General features: G+C 36.7%; 1 protein-coding gene across 1 annotated transcript in view; it reads right to left on the bottom strand.

Annotated features, from left to right (window-relative positions):
* LOC150094582 (voltage-dependent calcium channel subunit alpha-2/delta-3-like) overlaps positions 1-21284 on the bottom strand; it is a 1537934-nt gene that overhangs the window by 907671 nt on the left and 608979 nt on the right. The window contains exon 15 of the mRNA XM_090412095.1: positions 7145-7387. Coding sequence (XP_090268221.1) covers positions 7145-7387 — 243 coding nt within the window. The remainder of the gene's footprint in view (positions 1-7144; positions 7388-21284) is intronic.

Consider the following 21284-nt stretch of genomic DNA (forward strand, 5'->3'; position numbering starts at 1 on the left):
ATGTCATTCCAGTAAATGAACGGACATGTCATTTACTGGAATGACATGTCCGCAAGGAGATAGATGTGTTTTGCATTATGGGAAATACTAAGACAAGGAGTGATGAGAACTTGGTCCACCTTTACTATGAGTTGCCTCAGTCCTGAAGATACTTCAGGAGCAACTTTACCCAAGTGTAGGCAAACTTTGTTTGCCTACACTTGGGTAAAGGATTAAACTAAATTTATTATATTATTATCATATTTGATCATATCACCTCTCCTCATGTTAACCAAACTCTGCAGTCCACATTCTCTCAGTCTATCATCATCCATTAGTTCAACAATCTTCCAGGCAAAGACATCACTCCTCATCTTCTTGCTCAAAATTTCCTTTTGCAACACAACTTGTAGAGATGGCCCCTTATCCATGCTGCATCCCTTGTTCCACCAACGGCAATTTCTTCCCATTGTCAATCCTGTAACTATCTCTCAACAATTTAAATGTCTCAATCATATCACAACTCCCTTTTCTATCCACCAATTCAGAATCTTTTTTTTTTATCCACCTCTGCACTCTTTCTAATGTTAATTTACCCTTGAAATCCTGTGGATCATATTTGAGCACAATAGTCTGGTTTCTTGTGATCCAATCTTTATACACTGGAATGACAACTCTGCTGTTAAGTGTCCTTCTTGGTATTGTAGCAATCCTCTGGGTTATATTAATTTCAGGTTTTTATCAATCACTCCCAGATCCCTTTCTCCCCCACTTCCTCCAACAGAGTATACAGCCTCCCATTGATGTATCTCAAACTTCAAGACTGCATTTACTGAATTAAATTGACACACCCAATTCATTTGTTCATCCATCCATTTTATTAAAATCCTCTTGAATGGCTACCACATCTGCACTATTACTAATAATCCTTCCCAGTTTCACATATATCTGCAAAGAACTGAACATCCCTCTGCAATCCATTGACAATGTCATTGATATATATGGGTTAAACAATACAGGTCCCAGTATTGAGTCCTGTGGGATGCCACTTGTAACCTGATGCTTCCTTGATATGACTCTCTTATGTACAACTTTCTGATTCCTATCAGACAGCCAATTCCCAACCCAATTTACTAACCTGACATTCAAACCAATGTGCTGCAACTTAAATATCAGCCTTATGTGGCACACTGTCAAATGTCTCTGCAAAATCCATAAATAAATGGCAGAATACGAGGGTTGTTTGAAAAGTTTGGTAAAAAATAAGTTAAGCACATTTTTTTGGAAAAAATCATCTTTATTTCTCAACATAGTCTCCATCGAGGTCTACATATTTGGTCCAGCAAGTTTTCAATTTTTTCATTCCATCTAATAAGTAGGATTTGTCAAATAGTGCAAAATAGTCATTGACAGCTTTGATGACATCCTCGTTTGAAGAAACGTTTTTCCCAATGAGCCAAATTTTTAAGTTTGGGAACAAGAAGTCACAAGGGGCCAAGTCCAGAGAACATGATGGATGTGGAACCAATTCGAACCTCAATTCAATTCATGCAATTTTGCCATTGCGATGGCCGATATGTGAGACAGTGCATTGTTTTGATGAAGGAGCACTTTTCTGTGTGTGTGCGCCAATCTGGGCGGTTTTTTCTTCATTTCTTCATTAAATGGTCCAAAAATGATGCATAATGATTCCTGTTATTGTCTTACCCTTTTCCAAATAGTCTCTCATGATAATTCCTTGGGAATCCCATAAAACAGTAGCCATCACCTTCCCAGATGACAAAACGGTCTTCCCTTTCTTCGGTGTTCTTTCACTGGGCATTGTCCACTGTTTTTACTGCTGCTTAGACTCAGGTGTGTAATGGTGGATCCACGTTTCGTCTACAGTGACAAATCGACACAAAAAAATCCTGCGAATTGCAATTAAACATCGGCAAACACTGCGTTGAAATATCTTTTTGCATGTGTTTTTGATCGACAGTCAACAATCTCAGCACCTATCGCACAAACATCTTTTTAATGTACAATTTTTCATGCAGGATATTATACATCCATTCAGTTGACATTCCCACAATCTCAGTAATCTCACAAACTTTCGCTCGGCAGTCTTCCATAATGATATCATGGATTTTGTCAATCATTTCCTTCATAGTAACCTCGATCAGGTGTCTGGAATGCGCTTCATCTTCAATGGACTTACAACCATGTTTAAACTCATTTATCCAAAAATAAATAGTCTTTAATGCTGGTGCAGAGTCCCCATGAACAGCATCTAACTCGGCTTTGATCTGCATGGCTGTCCACTTCTTCAAATAAAAGTGTTTTATCACTGCACAAAACTCGTTTTTCTCCATTTTTATGGGAAATGTGAACACAGTCATTTTAAATGTTTGCCAAACAAGAACTACGCATCGTACATGGATAAAATTTTTCTAGGGGTCATGAAAAAGATGATATATACCAACACTGGTATGAATGAATGAATTGTGTCATCATCTATTGGAAATTTATCAGACTTTTCAAACAACCATCGTATGCCTTTCCCTCATGAACCACTCGTTACTTTATTATAAAAGGCAATCAGATAAATAAATCAAGAGCACCCCTTAATACATCCATGCTGACTCTCACAGATAACATTACCACATCTGCCCAATGCTGTAAATGGACCCTCATTAATCTCTCCAAAATCTTAATAACTAATGAAATCAAACTGGTCTATAGTATGACACTTTCTTTCTACTACCACCCTTATACAAAGGAAGTATCTTACCCTCCTTTTACTCCTTCGGCACCTTTCCCATATCAAGATCATCACTGAAAAGCCAGGTCAACGAAGCTGTCAGTTTCTGAGTGCATTCTCTCAAACCTGTCGTGAAATCCCATCAGTGCTACTGTTTTATTGACATTCAGAGTACTCAGTATTTGAAATACCCATTCTTCTTGCACTTCTAAATTGTCTCATCCAGCTAGTATTAAAACCTATTTCTCCAGGATGAAATACCCCAATAAAGTGTTCACTGAAGAACTCCACTATTTCCTTTGCATCAGTCACTCTAATTCATTTTTATCCAACAATGTCCTTCTTCCTCCACAATCATTCTTCCTTCAACTGCTCACATTGCAAAATTCGTTAACGCTTTCTTTGGATCTCAGGGCCGATCTCCTCTCATATTCTAGTTTTGCCTTCCAAAGACCACTGACTACCTTTGTGAATCTTCTCTGTACTCTTTCCAATATATCTTCATCACCATGAAAACCTGGCGACCAAATCTGTGCACAATAATCTATATGAGGCCTGATCAAGGTCTTATACAATGGAATCATAACCTCTCATTACCGCCTTTAATGTTTTCCCACCAAGTGGGAAAACATCACTCTGCATCACATCATTGCTTACCAAATCTCAAAACCTTACACTTTGCAACATTGAACTGATTGAACATCCACTTACCTGCCCATTCATTCAATTTAATCAAGTCCTCCTTCAAGGCCATAACATCTGCTTGAGTCTGCTCTCCCCAATTTTGAATCACCCGCAAAACAGCTGCATATCACTAGGTAAATTCAACCCAATATCATTAACGTACAAATTGAACAACAACGGTCTCCCAAAACTGACCCCTCTGGTACACCACTAGTGACCTTCCTCTTTCGGGATACTGCACACCCATATATACAAATTTCTGATACCTATCTGACAGCCAGTTACTGATCCAAGTCAGAAGTCTGTTATCAAATTCCATCTGTTTCAATTTATTTAATAGTTTGTTGTGTGGATGCCTATCAAAAGCTTTTGCAAAATCCAAGTACACCACTATATATATATATCACAGTATTTGTCACCTGTTATAGTGCATAAGTAAGTTAGTAAAACATGATCACCCCTTAACAAATCCACGCAGATAACCACAAAGAATACTTCTGTTTTCAACTCAATTCTGTATCCTACTTCTCATCAGTCTCTCTATTAACTTCACCACAACTCCAGATACACAGACTGCTTATAATTTGAAGCTGCAGCCTTATCACCATCTTTATGGAGTGGAACAATTTTATCTTCTTTTCAATACCTTATCCTGTGCTATTTCCTTATTGACATCAATGTTATTTATTTCTTCAAATACCTCCTGCTCACTCATAATTAAGCAATCCTCTCCTATATCCTCTGCACTTAAGTTGCTCATGATTCCACCCTGAGTAGGATGAAACACACTTATAAATTGATAAACCTCAACAATGTCTTCTGCAGCAGTTTATACATTCTACCATTTTTACCTATTAACAACATCTTACCATGATCATTCTTCCTGCTACTTGCCACATATCTAAAAAACTGTCTAGGGTTTTGCATCACCTGATTTGCCAATTTCTATTCATACTGCACTTTTGTTTTCCTAACTAAATGAGTCACTCTCCTGGCTTGTTCTTTATATTCTCCATGAAATTGATTATTACCATTATTCATCTTGTACTGCCTCCAAAGTATCTTCTCCTTCCAGATTTCATGCTTAAGTCCCTTGTTCATTCATTTTACACCTACCTTATTCAAGAGCTTTTAGCATTTAGAATATATTTACATATTGATGCTGTTATGTATTTCTTTATCAGTTCCCAAGCAGCATTTATTTCCTTACCACTCAACTCCTCATTCCCTGCTATGCTCCAAGCTGTCTCCTAAGCTTGTCATAATCACCAGCCTTATAATCCCACATATATCCTTTCCTCACTGAAGTCCGCATATGGTTAGCCACAACTCCAGTAAGCACGTCATGATCACTCTCACCAACTGGAGGAAGTGTAAATCCCACTGACAATTACAATCTATGACAATATGACCATCTGACAATCTAAAACTCTTGATCCTCACATACACTCCTTTATATGCTGCCTGAGACAGTTATCTCTCAAGAACTCAATAAATTCATTTTGCTTATTCCCAAATGCTATTTCTTCAATGAAGTCTATACCACTGTAATTAAATTTGCTCACAATAATTGCCCTTCCTTTGTTTGCGAATCCAAGTTGTTTATATATTTCTTCATTACCATCCTCCACATTTTCTAGCTTATGGCAACATCCAACTAAATATGTCTTCCAGTTAACTTCCACGTTACACCACACTGCCTCGTAACCAGTGCCACTATTTTCCTCTTTATGATATCCAATTTTATGAGACTATCACAGAGGACAACAGCAATATAAGAAAGTCTGTGGGACAGTGACACATAAGGGACATCCCTGATGATATATTATTATTATTATTAACATTTGACCTCCATGGAGTCAGACTCATCGTGGAAGGTACTCACTATTGCATACAATGCTCATCCAACCACGTCTTAAACTTATTCAATGTGTCCACATCCACAACACACTCAGCCAATGCATTACACTTAACAACCACCCTCCATGCAAATAACCTGCTTCTCACTCCTTTCCTCACACCCTCCTTATACAGTTTCCAGCAATGGCCTCTTGTTCTAATCCCCTCTCCCATTCTATGAAAAATCTCTTCTATGTCTACCTGATAACAACCCCTGACCAGTTTATATGTCTCAATCATATCTCCTCTCTTCCTCCTATGGAATTCTAAATGGAATTCTAGAAATTCCATTCCCTTATTGCTACATGCATCTTCCTCTCCCCAGTTTATACTACTGTAGTTAAAATCTCCCATAACAATCATTCTTCTTGCACTTGCCAAACTCAACTGTCTAAACATTTCCTGGTTCTCACCCTCTGTGCTCCTGGGTCTGTAGCAACACCCCACTAAATATCCTGTCTTGCCCACCTCTACCTCACACCATATGTTTTCAAAATCATTAGTGCCACTGCCTTCCAAAGTCTCCACTCTTAGAGGACATAGGTCATCACTTATCATAAGCAGTACTCCACCACCATGCTTTCCCTTCCTATCCTGCCGAAAAATTCTGTACCCAGCGACTTCTATTCCTGTCATTATATCCTCTTCTGTCAACCACGTCTCAGTGATCCCAATAATTTTTGGCCAGGCTGATGCTATCTGCACCACCAATTCCTCTCCTTTATTCCGGATATTCCTGGCATTAGTATAAAGCATATAAATGCCATTGTTTCTATGCCCAGCATTATCCCCTTGAGACTCCACTGGGCTCAGTGTTAGCTGATGTCGTTCCCCATCTCAGTGAGTAAGTTTGTTATAATACTACTCAGTGTAATAAAATTCAACCCTGTTCTCTATTCAAAGTTCAGTATACAAAAGTGCCGTGTCAGTTTGGATTTCGTCATTCTTATTGAATTTTTGCTTCTAGCTGATCACTGCTGACAGAGAAAAGCACAGATGTTTTGAAAGAGTAGGCACTCATGAAAATCAGATCCCAGAAATCAAAATCCTTCATATACTATTCTCAGCTGTATGTTTTTGGTGTTCCATTAGCGATATATTTAATGATTTGAAGTTACTTCATAATATGCAAAGTGGCTCATTGATTCTCATTATTGTTAGTATTATATTAAAGTACTACATTTACACCTTGAATAGCTAATTGTAGAACTTAACTGCATAACCAGAGGTATGGATACTGATCTAATATATCAAAGAACACCTTTAATCAGGCTGAATAACAGCCCATTTAATGATGCATTACCTCTGAAGCATTCATGAGTTAACTTGGGTTTTGCTTTAGTTTGAGTACCAACAGTTTGTCATACAATTTTCATGAAAGACTGTGACATTTGTTTAGTTAAGTACAACCTTTGTTTGCATTTAGTCAGAAAGTTAGATAAAGTTTTTCCTGTCAATTTTTATTAATTCTGCTACAGACCTTGAAATATTTTTTCAAAGTCTAAATTGTCAACAATGAAATATACAATTAATCCTTCGAAATAATTTAAAAATTTATTTAAAAATTATTTATGTTATCATAAATTTGTGAACTTCTAATTAGGAATATTAATGGAAAATTTTATAAAAACTGAATAGTAACAATTTAAATTAATCATGCTTTTCTAGTACCAGTCAGAATTATTATGCAATTCAGTAGTAAAATTCTAAACAGGAAAATATTTTTCTATATATTTTTCTACTTTACCCCTCTTCAAAATTTCTGTTAAAAATGTACATAAAAAAAGCAGGTTGAAAACAACAAAATTTATTAATAAAGTAGTTAACATGATTACTAACTTTTTTCTTCTGTTTCTTTCGAGTCATCTCAGGTTCAGGACTGACATCTGAAAAAGCAGGGCTGTGCATTTGTTCCAACTCAGAAATATTATTAGTAATTGGAATGTCAGGATATGTCTGCATCATATGGGTTTCCCACAGTTCTGCATTCAACTGACGTTTTTTTTCTCTTTCTTTAACAATCAACTTCCTAATTTTTGCTCTTTCTCGCTTTTCCCATAGCCAATCTGATAATTTAACATCCTGAAATGTTATTATTATTTATTATTATTACTAATACAAGAGAACTCCAGGGAGTCAGGAACTCATCGATGGAGGCCATATATCACCCAGGCTAGCTGTCATCCCTTTTCTTGAATTCTTTCATGCTATTTGCACTCACCACCTCTAAAAGAAAGCCATTCTAATCATGCACTCTTCTGAAAGAAAAATCCACTTCTCACTCCTTTACAGACTGTATTCATTCTCAATTTCTATGAATGTCCTATCTCCACCCTCCATAAAATGAAAAATTCCATCTACTGGCATCCTGTATGACCCTTTCAGAACTTTGTAGGTCTCTATCATATCATCCATCTTTCTCTTTGTTTGTTAATGTCTACAGCCTACAAATTTTCAATCTTCCCTCATAACCTACATTCAGCAGTCCCAATATTATATTTAACACTCTTTTCTGCACCCTCTACATTGTACCTGCATCAACATAAAAAATAGAGGTCTACACAAAGTAGTCCAGATGCAGCTGTATCCAATCTTTGTAAAGAAGCTAAATAACCTCCTTATCCTTACATGTCAATGTTCATTTTAGCACTGCAATTATCCTGTGGTATATTCACAATCTTTGTTATATGGTTCTAAGCTTCAACTTCCTATCTACTAAAACCATGGCCAGATTTATGCATAAGCCATACAAGCTGCAGCTTAGGACCTCTGAAAAGTTATTAAACCTAAACTTTACTCAGTAGAAGGAGGGGGGGGGAGGGTCTTTTAAAAGTTATAGCTTAGGGCCACAGCAACCTTAAACCCATCCCTGACAAACTCCAAGATCCCTAGTCTGGCCTGTATCTTGTAGCATAATTCTGCCAATATAATATACCACTGGATATCTCATTACACCAAGTTGAATAACTTCACATTTACTAACATTGACCTAACAGTCATTTTCTCATGCTCACAATTCCAGCTTATTCAAATCATTCTACAAGTAATGCATGTCATTTGGATTCATACCAATCATTGTATTATCAGCAAATAGTTGTTCGTACATGTTCATACCATTAACATAATTGTATAACTTAAGTGCTCTTTCACATACATTCTCACTATTCCTGCCATCTAGTGTCCCTGACTCTCTGTATTAGGTCTCATATCAATAAATAACTTCTAATACAAAACATATTCAAATATAAGCCATCTCTCTAATATAAATCCATTCTTCCTTCAAACTCACTCCACTAAAAACTTGCAGCCATTCTTTTTACATAGTATACATCGAAATGTTTGCCATCATAACCCTTTTTTTAATTGAATTATATCATATCTGGATAATGCATTAATATTTTCTCAGTCTTCACTCTCACTTTTTTGAGCAATCCTTTCACATCCTTTCTCATGCTGAAGTTATCACCAGTAAAATAGTTTATTACTATCAGAACTACCATTTATTTTATTTTATTTTATTTTTCTGCTTTTCAATTATATTTGTTAAGATTTTGAGTTTTAACACCTGGAAAACTCAAAATAGTAACATGATTATCAATCAGATGTTTTATAAATGAATCTCCATACCACATAATATCCCTCTTTATGTAATCAACTTTACCTACTTGATTATCATGAAAAGTATATTAATAGCTATCATAACAAATATATTACCTGATTCAGTGCTTTGTTGTTTCTCCTCTTTTCTGCTTACATTTCATGTCATTCTGACGCTTGTCTAATCATTCTTCAAATTTCTCAATAGCCATCGTCCTCTGTGTAATAATTTCTTGGTATTTCCAAATTAACTCATTCTGATATTACTATTATTCAGACTCATAATGAGAGGTCCACCCTAGAAAACACAAAGTCTATCATACCCCTCTTTGAACTCATTCACCACCCTATCAAGCAATACATTTCACACAGTTCAATAACCCTTCAATAACCCTCACCCTCTTCCTCATAACCTCCTTTTGCAACTTTCAGGGATGGCCCTTGTCCTGCTTCTTCCCCCTATTCCACCAAACAAAAGAACTGTCCAGTGTCAACCCTGTAATTATCTCTCAGTTTAAATGTCTCAATCATATCACCTCTCCTTCTGTCTACCAAACTTTCCTTGTTAATTGATAATCTCGATACCCTAATTAGTTTCCAAAAGGAACGATTCTGTTTAGTGGGACAAGCCTCTTTGTTTACAATTTCACTCTTGATATTAACATTTTTCTTTGTTGCTACTCTATTATTCTCGTGAGTTTTTAGTGCATTTTATGGTACTACTTTAATACTACAGTATTCCAATAAAATGTCAGAAATAGAATAAACACATGATAATCAGTAGTAAAATGCTATATACAACTAATTATTTTAAGTATCCTTTCTGTCTTAGTTACACAGAGATCAGCATTCATTTCATTCATTTTGAGAGGGCATTATAGCATATTGGTTGATAAAATTTTTCGTTATATGGGTGAGAGGACAAGGGGTACCTGTGGAAGTTAAGTTTGTGTGCAGTTGAGAAAAGTGTAACAGCTAGATTTTTCTCTCATATAATTGTGAGTGAGTGGAACAATTGGCCTGTTGATGTAGCGAGTGCATCTAGTGTGAATGAGTTTAAGAGAAAGTATGACAGCTGGTGTGGGTGATGTATGGCATCCCTTGATGAGTCCTTGACTTCCTGAAGGTCTAATAAAAATAATTTTTATAAAATTATGGAAGCAACTATTGCATTATAGTAAAAGTTTAGTTTAATCTTATTATTATTATTATTATTCTTTTCCTCCTCTTTTACCTTGCAGTGTCGAGGATAAGGCAGTTAGTTTTATGCCTCCCGGTGTATCCTATGTCTGTAAATGTGTGTGTGTTCATGGGCTGGTTTGCTGTTCTGGGGGACGAAAAACCCAAATTTCCGGGTGGGGAACCCCCCCACACACACCACCAACGTATGAGACCAGCTAACTCACCTTTAGTTGTAAGAGACCAGATAAAGGTTCTTCATGTCACTGACAGGAATCAAACTTAGGTCTTTCTGACCAAAGGGCTTCATCTATACTGACTGAGCTACAGAGGCTCAGTTTAGTTTAATATAAACCAAAATAATTATCCAATATTTCGACCTTCATATCAAGGTTGAAATATAGTGTGTACTTCATATCTGGAGTACACACACACACACATGTATATATATATATATAGAGAGAGAGAGAGAAACAAGGTGCATTTCAATCTATATAGTATGCCAAAGTCACAGAGTCCTGTATTTGTTAGAAATCACTAAGAGATGAATGAAGCTAGAGACTACCTGCAGATAAATTAGAGCAAAAACAGTAATGGCAGCTGAAATTATTGCTTAAACTCCTAAAATGCAGGTTTGCTGAAGAATGTGATAGAAGCTACGTGGGATGAATGTGTATCATCCATATTCTTGGGATTTTTATGCTACCATTATTGTTTAGATTAGTACAGCGATTTTCAACTGGTGTGCCATGAGATTTGTGAAAACAAATTAATTGAAAGAAATAATGTCGTATTTTGTGCATTTATTCCCTTGAAGCTCCCAAACAGGATAAGCAATTACTATTATTAATATCTTCTGTATGTAAATCAATCAAAATTATGTCTATTTTTTGCCAGATTGCAAAAAAATTAAAAGAATATATTTTTAGTATGCCCCAGAATTTAAATAATTACCGTATATTATCGCGTATAATGCAATCCACGTATAATACGAACTAGAAATTTTGTTTGAAAACTAGCTCTAAAATGCCATGTCCATGTACAATGTGATCTGTTAATCTTGTTCCATAACATTATAAATAATTCAATACGAATTAACGAAAGAAATATTTATTTTAAAACAAAATGTCAAAATACAATATGAATCAATGAAAGAAATATTTATTTTAAAACAAAATGTCAAAATCCTTTAAATTCTTCATCAACTTTTGAGTCATCAAACATTTCATTTATAAATTCATCTGTAGGGATTGCGTCATCAGTATAGCAGTTGTCGTCATCGTCTTCGTGCTCTCCATTTTGTTGTGCATCATCGTTGCTTTCGTATATGACATGATCTTTGGATCCACCCATTGAATTACTTATTCCACATTTAAGAAATGAGCATTGAATCATTTCAGATGGTATCGAATCCCATGCTTCTTTAACCCAGCTGGTGACTAGGGTGATCTCAGGCTTCTGAAAATTCTCACCCTTTGTCATCTTCACCAAACCAGATGACATCCATTCTCTCCATTTTTCGCGTAAGTGATCTTTAAACAGCTTATTCAAGCTGACATCAAGTGGCTGCAAAAACGGAAGTTAGACCACCTGGTATGACTGCTAGGTCTGTACGTAGCTCACGTGCTTTCTCTTTGCTTGCCTCCGTTAAATGCGCCCAGAACATATCCCAGACTAGCATGCTTTGTTGATGTAACAAGCTACCTGGATGTATGTTCCATACTTGATCCAGCCACAAATTGTACACCTTCTTCATTCATCCAACCTTTCTGATTGGCGTAAACAATTACACCTGGTGGAAATTTCATATGCTTTGGAATTTTCTTCCTTTTAAATATCACTGTCGGCTTTAATTTGGTTCATCTACCATGCATGCTAGAACAATGGTAAAATGCATTTTTTTAAGTCCCGTTGTTTTTATGAAGACACCCTTTTCACCAACTGAGTTTACAGTTCGATTCCCAGGCATATCAAAGTACATGGGCATCTCATCCATATTGCCAATTTGGGAAAGTTCATATCCATGACACTTCCGTAATTTTAAGATAAATTTGTGGAAGGACTGCAATTTTTCTTCAAGCTGCTTTGGTAACTTCTGCGCAATTTTTGTTCGGTGCCGTAATGTTAATGCTTTGCGTTCCATAAATCTATTGCACCACCCAGGCGAAGCAAGAAAAGATGAAATACCTGGTGTGTCCTTGAGTTGTAGAGTTCGAAAACTAATTGCATTTCTTGTTACTATAACGTCATCTTGTTGTTGCGTAAAAATCCATTCATTTAGCTCTTCTTCGAGTTCTGAAAAGGATGCTACATCTCCATGATGGGCATGTTTCGTTTTGGGGATTTTTTCAAGACTGTCTTTTTTTTGCTTATGCCAAAATCTAATATTACTCTGCTACACCAAATTCTCTCATAGCAACACTGTTATTATGTTCTTCTGCAAACTGCACGATACACAAGTTAAATCCTGCTTCAAAAGATGAATGTTTATGTTTCTGTTGGCTCATTTCCAGGCTAGGTTTGTTTAACGAATAATATTTAAAATGAACTGTGGTTAAACTGATATACCTAACTGTGCTCTATCATTAGCACTACTTACATTACTGGCTTTATGCACAGATACGATGCGCGCTCGGTCGCCGAATGCGAATGGGTCAAGTAGATTTGGTTGTATAGGCATTAGGTAGCATATATTGTGTGTGCAAGTCTAATAAGATGTTATATTTTTTAGGATCCGCATATAATGCAGACCCCTAACTTTAAGTAGCATTTTTTACCATAAATTTTTCGCATTATAAGCAATAATATACGGTAGTCTCGGTGTGCCATATTATGAAAAAGGTTGAAAATTACAGGATTAGGATGATTAATTAAATTTTGCAGGTTTTCTTAAATTTGCAATTATACCATATTTTTTATATGATGTTAAATTACGGTGATTTAGTTATATTTAAATTTTATATTATATTTATCTATATCGGATCTTACTAAATCTCTAATTAAATCTTCAATTATTCTACCAGCAGCGCCAATGTAAAATTACGTTAATTTGATATATATACCTTTACCTATCTACCTTACTTACTCATTTGTCTCTCTTAAGTCTCATTAATTCCTTACTCATACAAATCTTAGTATTTCTCTATCTGCGGGCCGCTATAAATGCATTGAATGATGGTGCATCGCTCTGCTAACAAAGACACTGCTTCAGGCTAGAGCCAATCCCTTTGTTATAATTCTGGTATTAACCCCGTTTCTAATTTTGGAAAAATTTATTTGTTAACGCTGCGCCATCCAAAATTATTAGACTAGAAAAGCTTCGTCGTCTGGAAGAAAACACTCAGAATGGCACAATATTCAATATTCATACAATTACTATTCCCAAATTTCACCAAAACTTATGTGTCTCAATTTTACTGCAGTCGTGGCTATCCCCAAAATTTTGATTCGCACAGGTTCTACTTTATGAGTGGTGCATTGAGAACATAGATCAGGCAAGTTATTAGGTTGACAATAAAGGATTTATTCATAAAAAAAAAATACAGTACAATTACTGACAATTACTTAACTAATTCAATCATGCAGGTGTAACCTGGGCATTCTTAATCTTTCTCAACATGAATCAATATCTGAACTAAACACATTATGAATTTCTTCAAATTACTTAACATTCTTAGGTAATCATTCACCAAATCTTGGTCTCAGGAACTAACTGACTATATCAAAACTATATATTCAATCATAACACTTTGGAAGTCCTCATACACAGAGCTATAACATTCTATATGTGGATCAGATGCTAAAGTCCTATTACACGTAGGCGAAGCTGGTCTGCAGGGATCGGTCCACGTGGTTCCGCATATCATCTCGATCTATGCTGATTATACTGCTGTGCCGAGGCCCACTATGCTCGCGCTGGATCTCTGTCTGACCACATAGCTGCCTATGGACATCGTCCTTCTCGACCACCCTTGAATTTCCTTCTCCTGGAACAACAGGAACAAGATGAAAAAATCCCCGAGTTGGCGTTGCCAAGCTCTATATATTCACTGCTGTGATGTTCTCCCCTACTACGTCATTGTTTTTACCCGGCACCTAATTCTTCTGCACTCTGTGGCGTCGCTCCTCCTAGCGTGTCCACGGGAAACTCCTGCGCACCTTTTAGACTTTGCGTACGTGACTGCCTCCAGACATGTTTTAATCCGCTTATCTCTTCTGTAACTTTGATCTAAACTTTGGCATACTAACATTTTTCTCACCTATTTTCAACCTCTGTTGTATTCACAAAGACAGTTAATATTATAATACATAAGGAAATCTTTAAATAATGGATTTTATTGTTATTTTACAATCAATTTCACCTTTACCAATATACAAGTATTTCTCCGAGAATTTTGATATTGTTAAATCTGAATGAAATGTAGTACATTAAATTTCTCCTTCATTCAAGATTTAACAATGTAAAGAAGAGGTACCTTTCCAATCAATTTGGTATAAGGGATTAAGAATGTGATGTGATTTTATAAAAATTGTTAAATTCAATGTGTCATTTGTGTTTTTTTTTTTTTTTTTTTTTTTTGTGGATTAGACTTGTGAATTCAGTTTAACCAAACTAAGGTAAGTTACAGCTGTAATGGATTCGATATACCCTAGGATGGGATATACTTCTTGCTTAAGAGCTTGCTCATTGGAACAAAGTGTTATAGCTCTGTTTTTGAGAGTGTTAATGACTCCAAGTTTTTGAAAAGTGTGGTAGTAAGAGTTATCATTTATATATTGGCCAGCATGTGTAGGCTTGCAGTTGACAGCAAAGGACTGACTGCTTGAGAGAAGACTTGTGACCGGTGTATCTAGAAAGAAAGTGAGTTTTGATTTTCAATTTCAATTGTGAATTGTATGCATTCATGTTGTTTCTTCAAGTTGTGAGGAAGGTGTTTAAAGTTTGGCAGCATGTGGCCAGATAATGAAAACATTGTCAACATACCTAAGCCAAACTGTAGATTTTACAGTAAATCTAGAGCACACCATTCAAAAGCTTCCATATAAAAGTTAGCAATTGAGGTGTGCATAGGGGGGGGGGGGTGATAAAAATTATTTTGCTACACAAAGTAACTCAAACATAGTATATTGCCAAAGAAAGCCATAATATCGGAAGACACTATTAATCCTTACAGAAGAAATTTCTGCTTGATATCACAACTCTCTTTGTCCACAAGTGAAAACAAAATATCATCACCAAAATTTGAATAACAGGTAAATGCTTAGTAAACAGTGTATTTGTCTTCAGTCATTATCAATCCACTGCTGGATGATGGCCTTTCCAGGACTGTCTGTCAATGGCTTTTCTTCCTTGTGGTTATTTTTCCTTCAGTGGAATCCAATCTAGTACTTTTTATGTCCATCATTGGTCTCGACTTCAATAATGTCAGAGACTTTGGTTTGAGTCTTATCCAATTATTCTTTCTGAGATCTAGTCTTGTGATATGAAGCATTTCTTTCTATACCAAACTGTTGTTTTTAGTTTTAGATTTTCCTTTGCATTTAATGTCCATGTTTCACAGCTATATGTTAGTATAGGGAGAATGCACTGGTTTTAGAGGAATAGTAGAAATTGGCTTTTGAATATTGACTGTAATTTTCTAAATGATTTCCACCCAAGAAGTGTTCATTTTTTGTCCTCTTCAAAAGTATTTTGATCCATCAATAACTGTTGTTCTAAGTACATGTAATGATCTTCAGACCTTTTTCCTCCCAATCAAGAAGTTAGAATATTTCTTCCAAGTATGCTGTGAGAAGTTTTGGGGATGATATAGTAAAAAGGACTGAAGAATTCATTCAGTATTATATCAAAATGATAAAGCAAACGAACTCAACAATGTCATCTGCAGCAATTACCATTCTACCATTTTTATCCATTAACATCATCTTACCATAATTATTCTTCCTTCTATTTGCCACATATCTAAGAAACTTGGGAGTCTTCCCCTGATTTTCCAATTTTTGTTCATACTGTACTTTTGTTTTCCTTACTAACCAAGTCACTCTCCTAGTTTGTTCTTTCTACTCTTCATGTATTTGATTATTACCATTATTCATCTTGTACTGCCTCCAAAATACCTTCTTCCAAATTTTATGCTTAAGCTCCTCATTCATCCATTTTGCACCTACCTTATTTTGCCTTTTGGCCTTTGGAGTACATTCACGCATTGATGCTGTTATGTATTTCTTTGTCAGTTCCCAAGCAGCATTTATTTCCTTACCTCAATTCCTCATATCCTATAGCTCCAAGTTGTCTCCTAAGCTTGTCATAATCACCAACCTTATAATTCCACATATATCTTTCCTCACAAAAGTCTGCATATGGCTAGCCACAATCCAGGTGATCACCCCATGATCATTCTCACATAGCGTGACACCTTAATCACAATTACATCCTCTGATGACTCTCAATCCTCACGTGCCCTCCTTTACATGCGATGCCTGCATCATGTAAAGGAGGGCACGTGAGGGTTAGGAGTCATCAGAGGATGTAATTGTGAGTGGGGTGTCACGCTAATTATCTCTCAACACCAGCAGGCACATGAACAGTATAAAGCGCAGGCCAGAGGGTAATGAGCGTGGTAAGAAAGCAAAAAAGGATTATGAAAGAACATTGGACATGCAGGCTAAAGAGAATCCTAAACAGTTTTTTCAATATGTTGCAAGTAAAAGAAAAAATATATATGGCAGAATGATTTTAAAGAATGCCGATGGTAGGGAGGTAACCGAATCAGTTGATATAGTTGAATTGCTGAGCGAGCACTTTGCAAGAATATATCTTCCAGGTGGTGACATTGCAGAAATGAATGAACCAATAGATTATACGGGAATTGTGGTGAATGAAGTGGAAGTGAGTAGTCTATTGCAAAACCTCAACGTCAATACATCTGTGGGATTAGATGGTATACTAGCTCGTGTCATACGTGAAGTGGCTAAAGAATTGTCAGTACCCTTGACCCTTTTGTTTAATTTGAGTCTCGGGTCTGGGTTAGACCCAAGGGGGCAGGGGTGGAAAGAGGGGAAAATAGTTCCACTGCATAAAGGAGGTTCCAAGACTGCTGTTGTAAATTACCGACTGATTAGCTTATTAGGAATCGTTGTCAAGGTCTCGGAGAAATTAATCAAGAGAAGAATACAGGATTGGATAGATGAAAATGGGATACCGTATGGGGGACAACATGGTTTTGTGAAGGGTAGATCATCCATCTACCCTTCACTGGATGCCTCGGTAACTTGCTCACGTTTTATAACACAGTGACGACTGAAATGTATAAGGGTAATGGGTTTACAGTGATTCTACTGGAACTTGCTAAGGCCTTTAACAGGATACCACATGGAACTCTAATCAGTAAACTGGAGCAGATGGGGATGGATATAAGGTTGGTGAGATGGATAGGAGGGTGGTTGATGGAGAGATACTAGAGAGTGGTTTATTCAGGAGTGGAGTCCAAAAGACGGCTTGTGACTAGTGGTGTGCTGCAGAGTTCTGTTCTTGGACCACCACTTTTCAATTTGTTCATTAACGATATAGGAAAGGATCTGAGAGGAAGTGTTCACTTGTTTGCTGATGATGCAAAGTTGGGTAGAGCAATTGAGAGTGCACAGGATGTCAAAATTTTGCAGGATGATTTGGATAGTTTGGAGGATTGGGCTAGGGAAAATGGATGTCAATTTAATTTGGCAAAGTGTAAGGTTATGCATTTTGGAGTGAAAAGATTAGCAGCAGTATATATCACATTGGTGGAACCGTACTCCAGGAGATTGATGAGGCCAGGGATTTGGGAGTGTTGGTGGATAGACAGTTGAAGTTTAGGGGGCATATTGCAAAAGTGGCTAAATCAGTTCATTAAATCACTTGGTTGCTGAAAAATACTTTAACAAGCAGAGACAAACAAGTTATTGTTCCTCTATATTGAGCCTTGATAAGACCCCATCTAGACTACTTTGCCCAGATATGGGCACCAAGGTTTCTTCTTGATGGAGAGGAGGTGGAGAGGATCCAGAGACGAGTGACCAAGATGATAGCAGGTCTGTGAAATGAACCTTATGAGAACAGGTTGAAGATTTGTGGGCTGCAAAAATTGGTTGTTTCTTCTTGGTGGGGAGGAGGTGGAGAGGATCCAGAGACGAGTGACCAAGATGATAGCAGGTCTATGAAATGAACCTTATGAGAACAGGTTGAAGATTTGTGGGTTGCAAAAATTGGTTGATAGGCAGAAAAGGGGTGATATGATTGAGACATTCAAATTACTGGGAGGACTGGAGCCATACATGGAAGCTGGGCAAGAATGTGGTTAGCAGGGGTGTGGTTTTTTACTTGGAGAGTGGTGAATGAGTGGAATAAGCTGCCAGAGTTTGTTGTGGGTGCTATGACCATGAATGAGTTCAAGGTGAGGTATGATAGATACTGTGTGAATGTTGAATAGTTGTTCTTGACATGATGTCAGGGCTTCCCTCGATGAGTCTGTCGACTCCTTGGAGTTGCCCGAAATAATAATAACAACAATAAAAATAAAAAACTTGAGAAATTCATTTTCCTTATTCTCAAATGCTATCTCTTCATGCCAATCTACACTGCTATAATTAAAATCACACATAATAATTATTCTTCCTTTGTTCACTAATCCAAGTTGTTTACACATTTCCTCATCACCACGCTACATATTTCCAGGCTTATAGCAACATCCAACTAAATATGTCTTTCTCTCAACCTCCATGTTACACCACAATGCCTCATAACCATTGTCAATATTTCCCTCTTTCATGTCTACTTTATGTGGACATAATTCCTCTGCTATCATCAGCAGTACCCCCTTCTGGTCCTTTCTATCCTCGCTGCAAATACCACATCCTTACATTTCTATTTCCGTTAGAATATAGTCATCATTCAACCATGTTTCACTTATTCCAATGATTAGGGGATGAATAAACTCAATGAGTGAAACCATTTCATTTTCCTTATTTCTGATAATTTTGTCATTTGTAAAGAAACACATTAATTCATTTTTAGGTCTATAACCAGTCCTAACCAAGTCACTTGATGCTTGTGATTTCTCCACCACAACCTGCCCAATGATCTTTATCACCATTTACCACATACCATGTTTACTCGAATATAACTTCACTTTTTTTTCCAAAAATTAATGCTAAAAAAATTGGGATGCAAGACATATGCAGGGATTTTCAGAAACTAGTTTTCAGGCAAAAACTGAAAATGGACATGATTTACTAATAATCTCCTATTCGCTATCACTACTTCCAATTTCGACAGTGGTTTCATTGTGTACATTGTCAAAGTTATCTACCCAAGTAGCGTAATCTTCTCTCCCATCTGGGGCATTAGAGATGCCGTTTTTTAAAAAAAACTCTTGGCAATCATTTCTGATGAACTCATTTCCCAAGCCCTCAAAATCCAGCTGCACAACAGTTCTAATGATCTTCTCTTAATCTTCCCTGATGGAGTCAGGTTGTAGCTGCCGGCTGCCATCCACTCCGTGTAGAATTTTCGTATGTGTTCCTTGAATGGTTTGTTGACCGATACATCTAAGGGCTGTAGATGAGGTGTAAGACCACCAGGAATAATGGCCACATCAGTCCTCATATCTGAAAGTTGTTTTATTATTTCAGGTCCTAAGTGTCCACAGCAGCTATCCCACATGAGGAGAGAGGGATGTCGAAATAAGGTCCCTGGCTATTTGTCCCAAACTGTTCTAATTTAATCTCGAATCAATGTAGTATATATCCATCATTTTTCTTGGAGTCTTACATGAATTCCAGGAGAAAATATCCCTTCGGTATTGTTTTCCTTTTGAATATTACATAAGGAGGCAACTTTCTTCCATCTTCAGTAATTGTGAGCACGATTGGGCATCGCTGTTTTACACATCCAGTTGTGCATATTATCACACTTTTTTTCACCATTTTCTGTTATTGTTGATTGGTGTGGCATGTTGAAATTGAGGGGTGTTTGATCAGCATTGGCTATTTTTGTTGAATCACAGTGATAAAAATCCATCAGTTTATTCTCGAAATCGTTTGGCATTCCTTGGCAAAGGGATGTCCTTCAACAAAGGGAAAGACTTTTCCTCTTCATGAATCTTGTGATCCAACCTTCGCTCACTTTCAGGTCTTTGCAACTGATGCCTCATTTTGTAGCTAACTCACATGCTTTGAAATATAACATTTTGTGCGAAATACAGCAACCATTTTTATGCAAACCTAACACATATTCAAGTAATTCTTCCTCCAATTCAGGAAAGTTTAGGTCCTCAGAATACTTTTCTTGACTTATTGGTGCTTACTAATGCAAGTTTCTGTTTAACGCCAATATCACACATTAAACTCAGTCCATGAAAACTCACGGCCTGCTGCTCGATTGCCATGTTTGTCTGCGAAATCAATAACTTTGAGTTTAAAACCAGCACTGTAACTTGAACGTTTCTCCATATTTCAAGCAAAAATTACTAGTAACTTACAAGACTTGAGATATGTAATGAATAATCCCTCACGAATGACTAATGAGAACTGAAAGCAGAGCATGAAACACAGCAATGGTAGGCTAGTAGAGATAGAGCAGCTTATGACGATGTTCATATGATTGTGTGGTATTAACAAAAGAACACGCTATCAAATGACAAAGGCAAGCCGACAGCTCTCGAATTGAAATGCTAATTCTCATCAAATGAATTCCATAATATCTAAAACTGCCATAACAACATTCACCATATATTTCTTACTTTTAACACGCTCACGGGTGGTATTTTGTCCATTTATTGTTCCGACAGAACTTCTCATTACCAGGCTAACTCACACAAAGTTTCAATTCCCGGTTGAATTTTATTGCTGGTTGTTTGCGTGCCACTTCTGCTTTTGTGATGTCTTAATGACATCAAAAATTTCAAAAATTGGACAACAGTTTTTAAGCCGACAGTTGTCGAATGAAATGCGAATTCTCATCAAATGAATTCCATAATATCTAAAACTGTCATAACAACATTCACCATATATTATTTACTTTTAACACGTTCACAATGGGGTGGTGTTTTGTCCATTTATTGTTCCGATGGAACTTCTCATTACCAGGCTAACTCACACAAAGTTTCAATTCCTGGTTGAATTTTATTGCTGGTTGTTTGCGTGCCACTTCTGCTTTTGTTATGTCTTA

This window comes from Typopeltis vanoorti, chromosome 22, assembly GCF_054136105.1.
Source record: "Typopeltis vanoorti isolate ZY-2024b chromosome 22, IOZ_Tvanoo_1.0, whole genome shotgun sequence".
Lineage (NCBI taxonomy): Eukaryota > Metazoa > Arthropoda > Arachnida > Uropygi > Thelyphonidae > Typopeltis > Typopeltis vanoorti.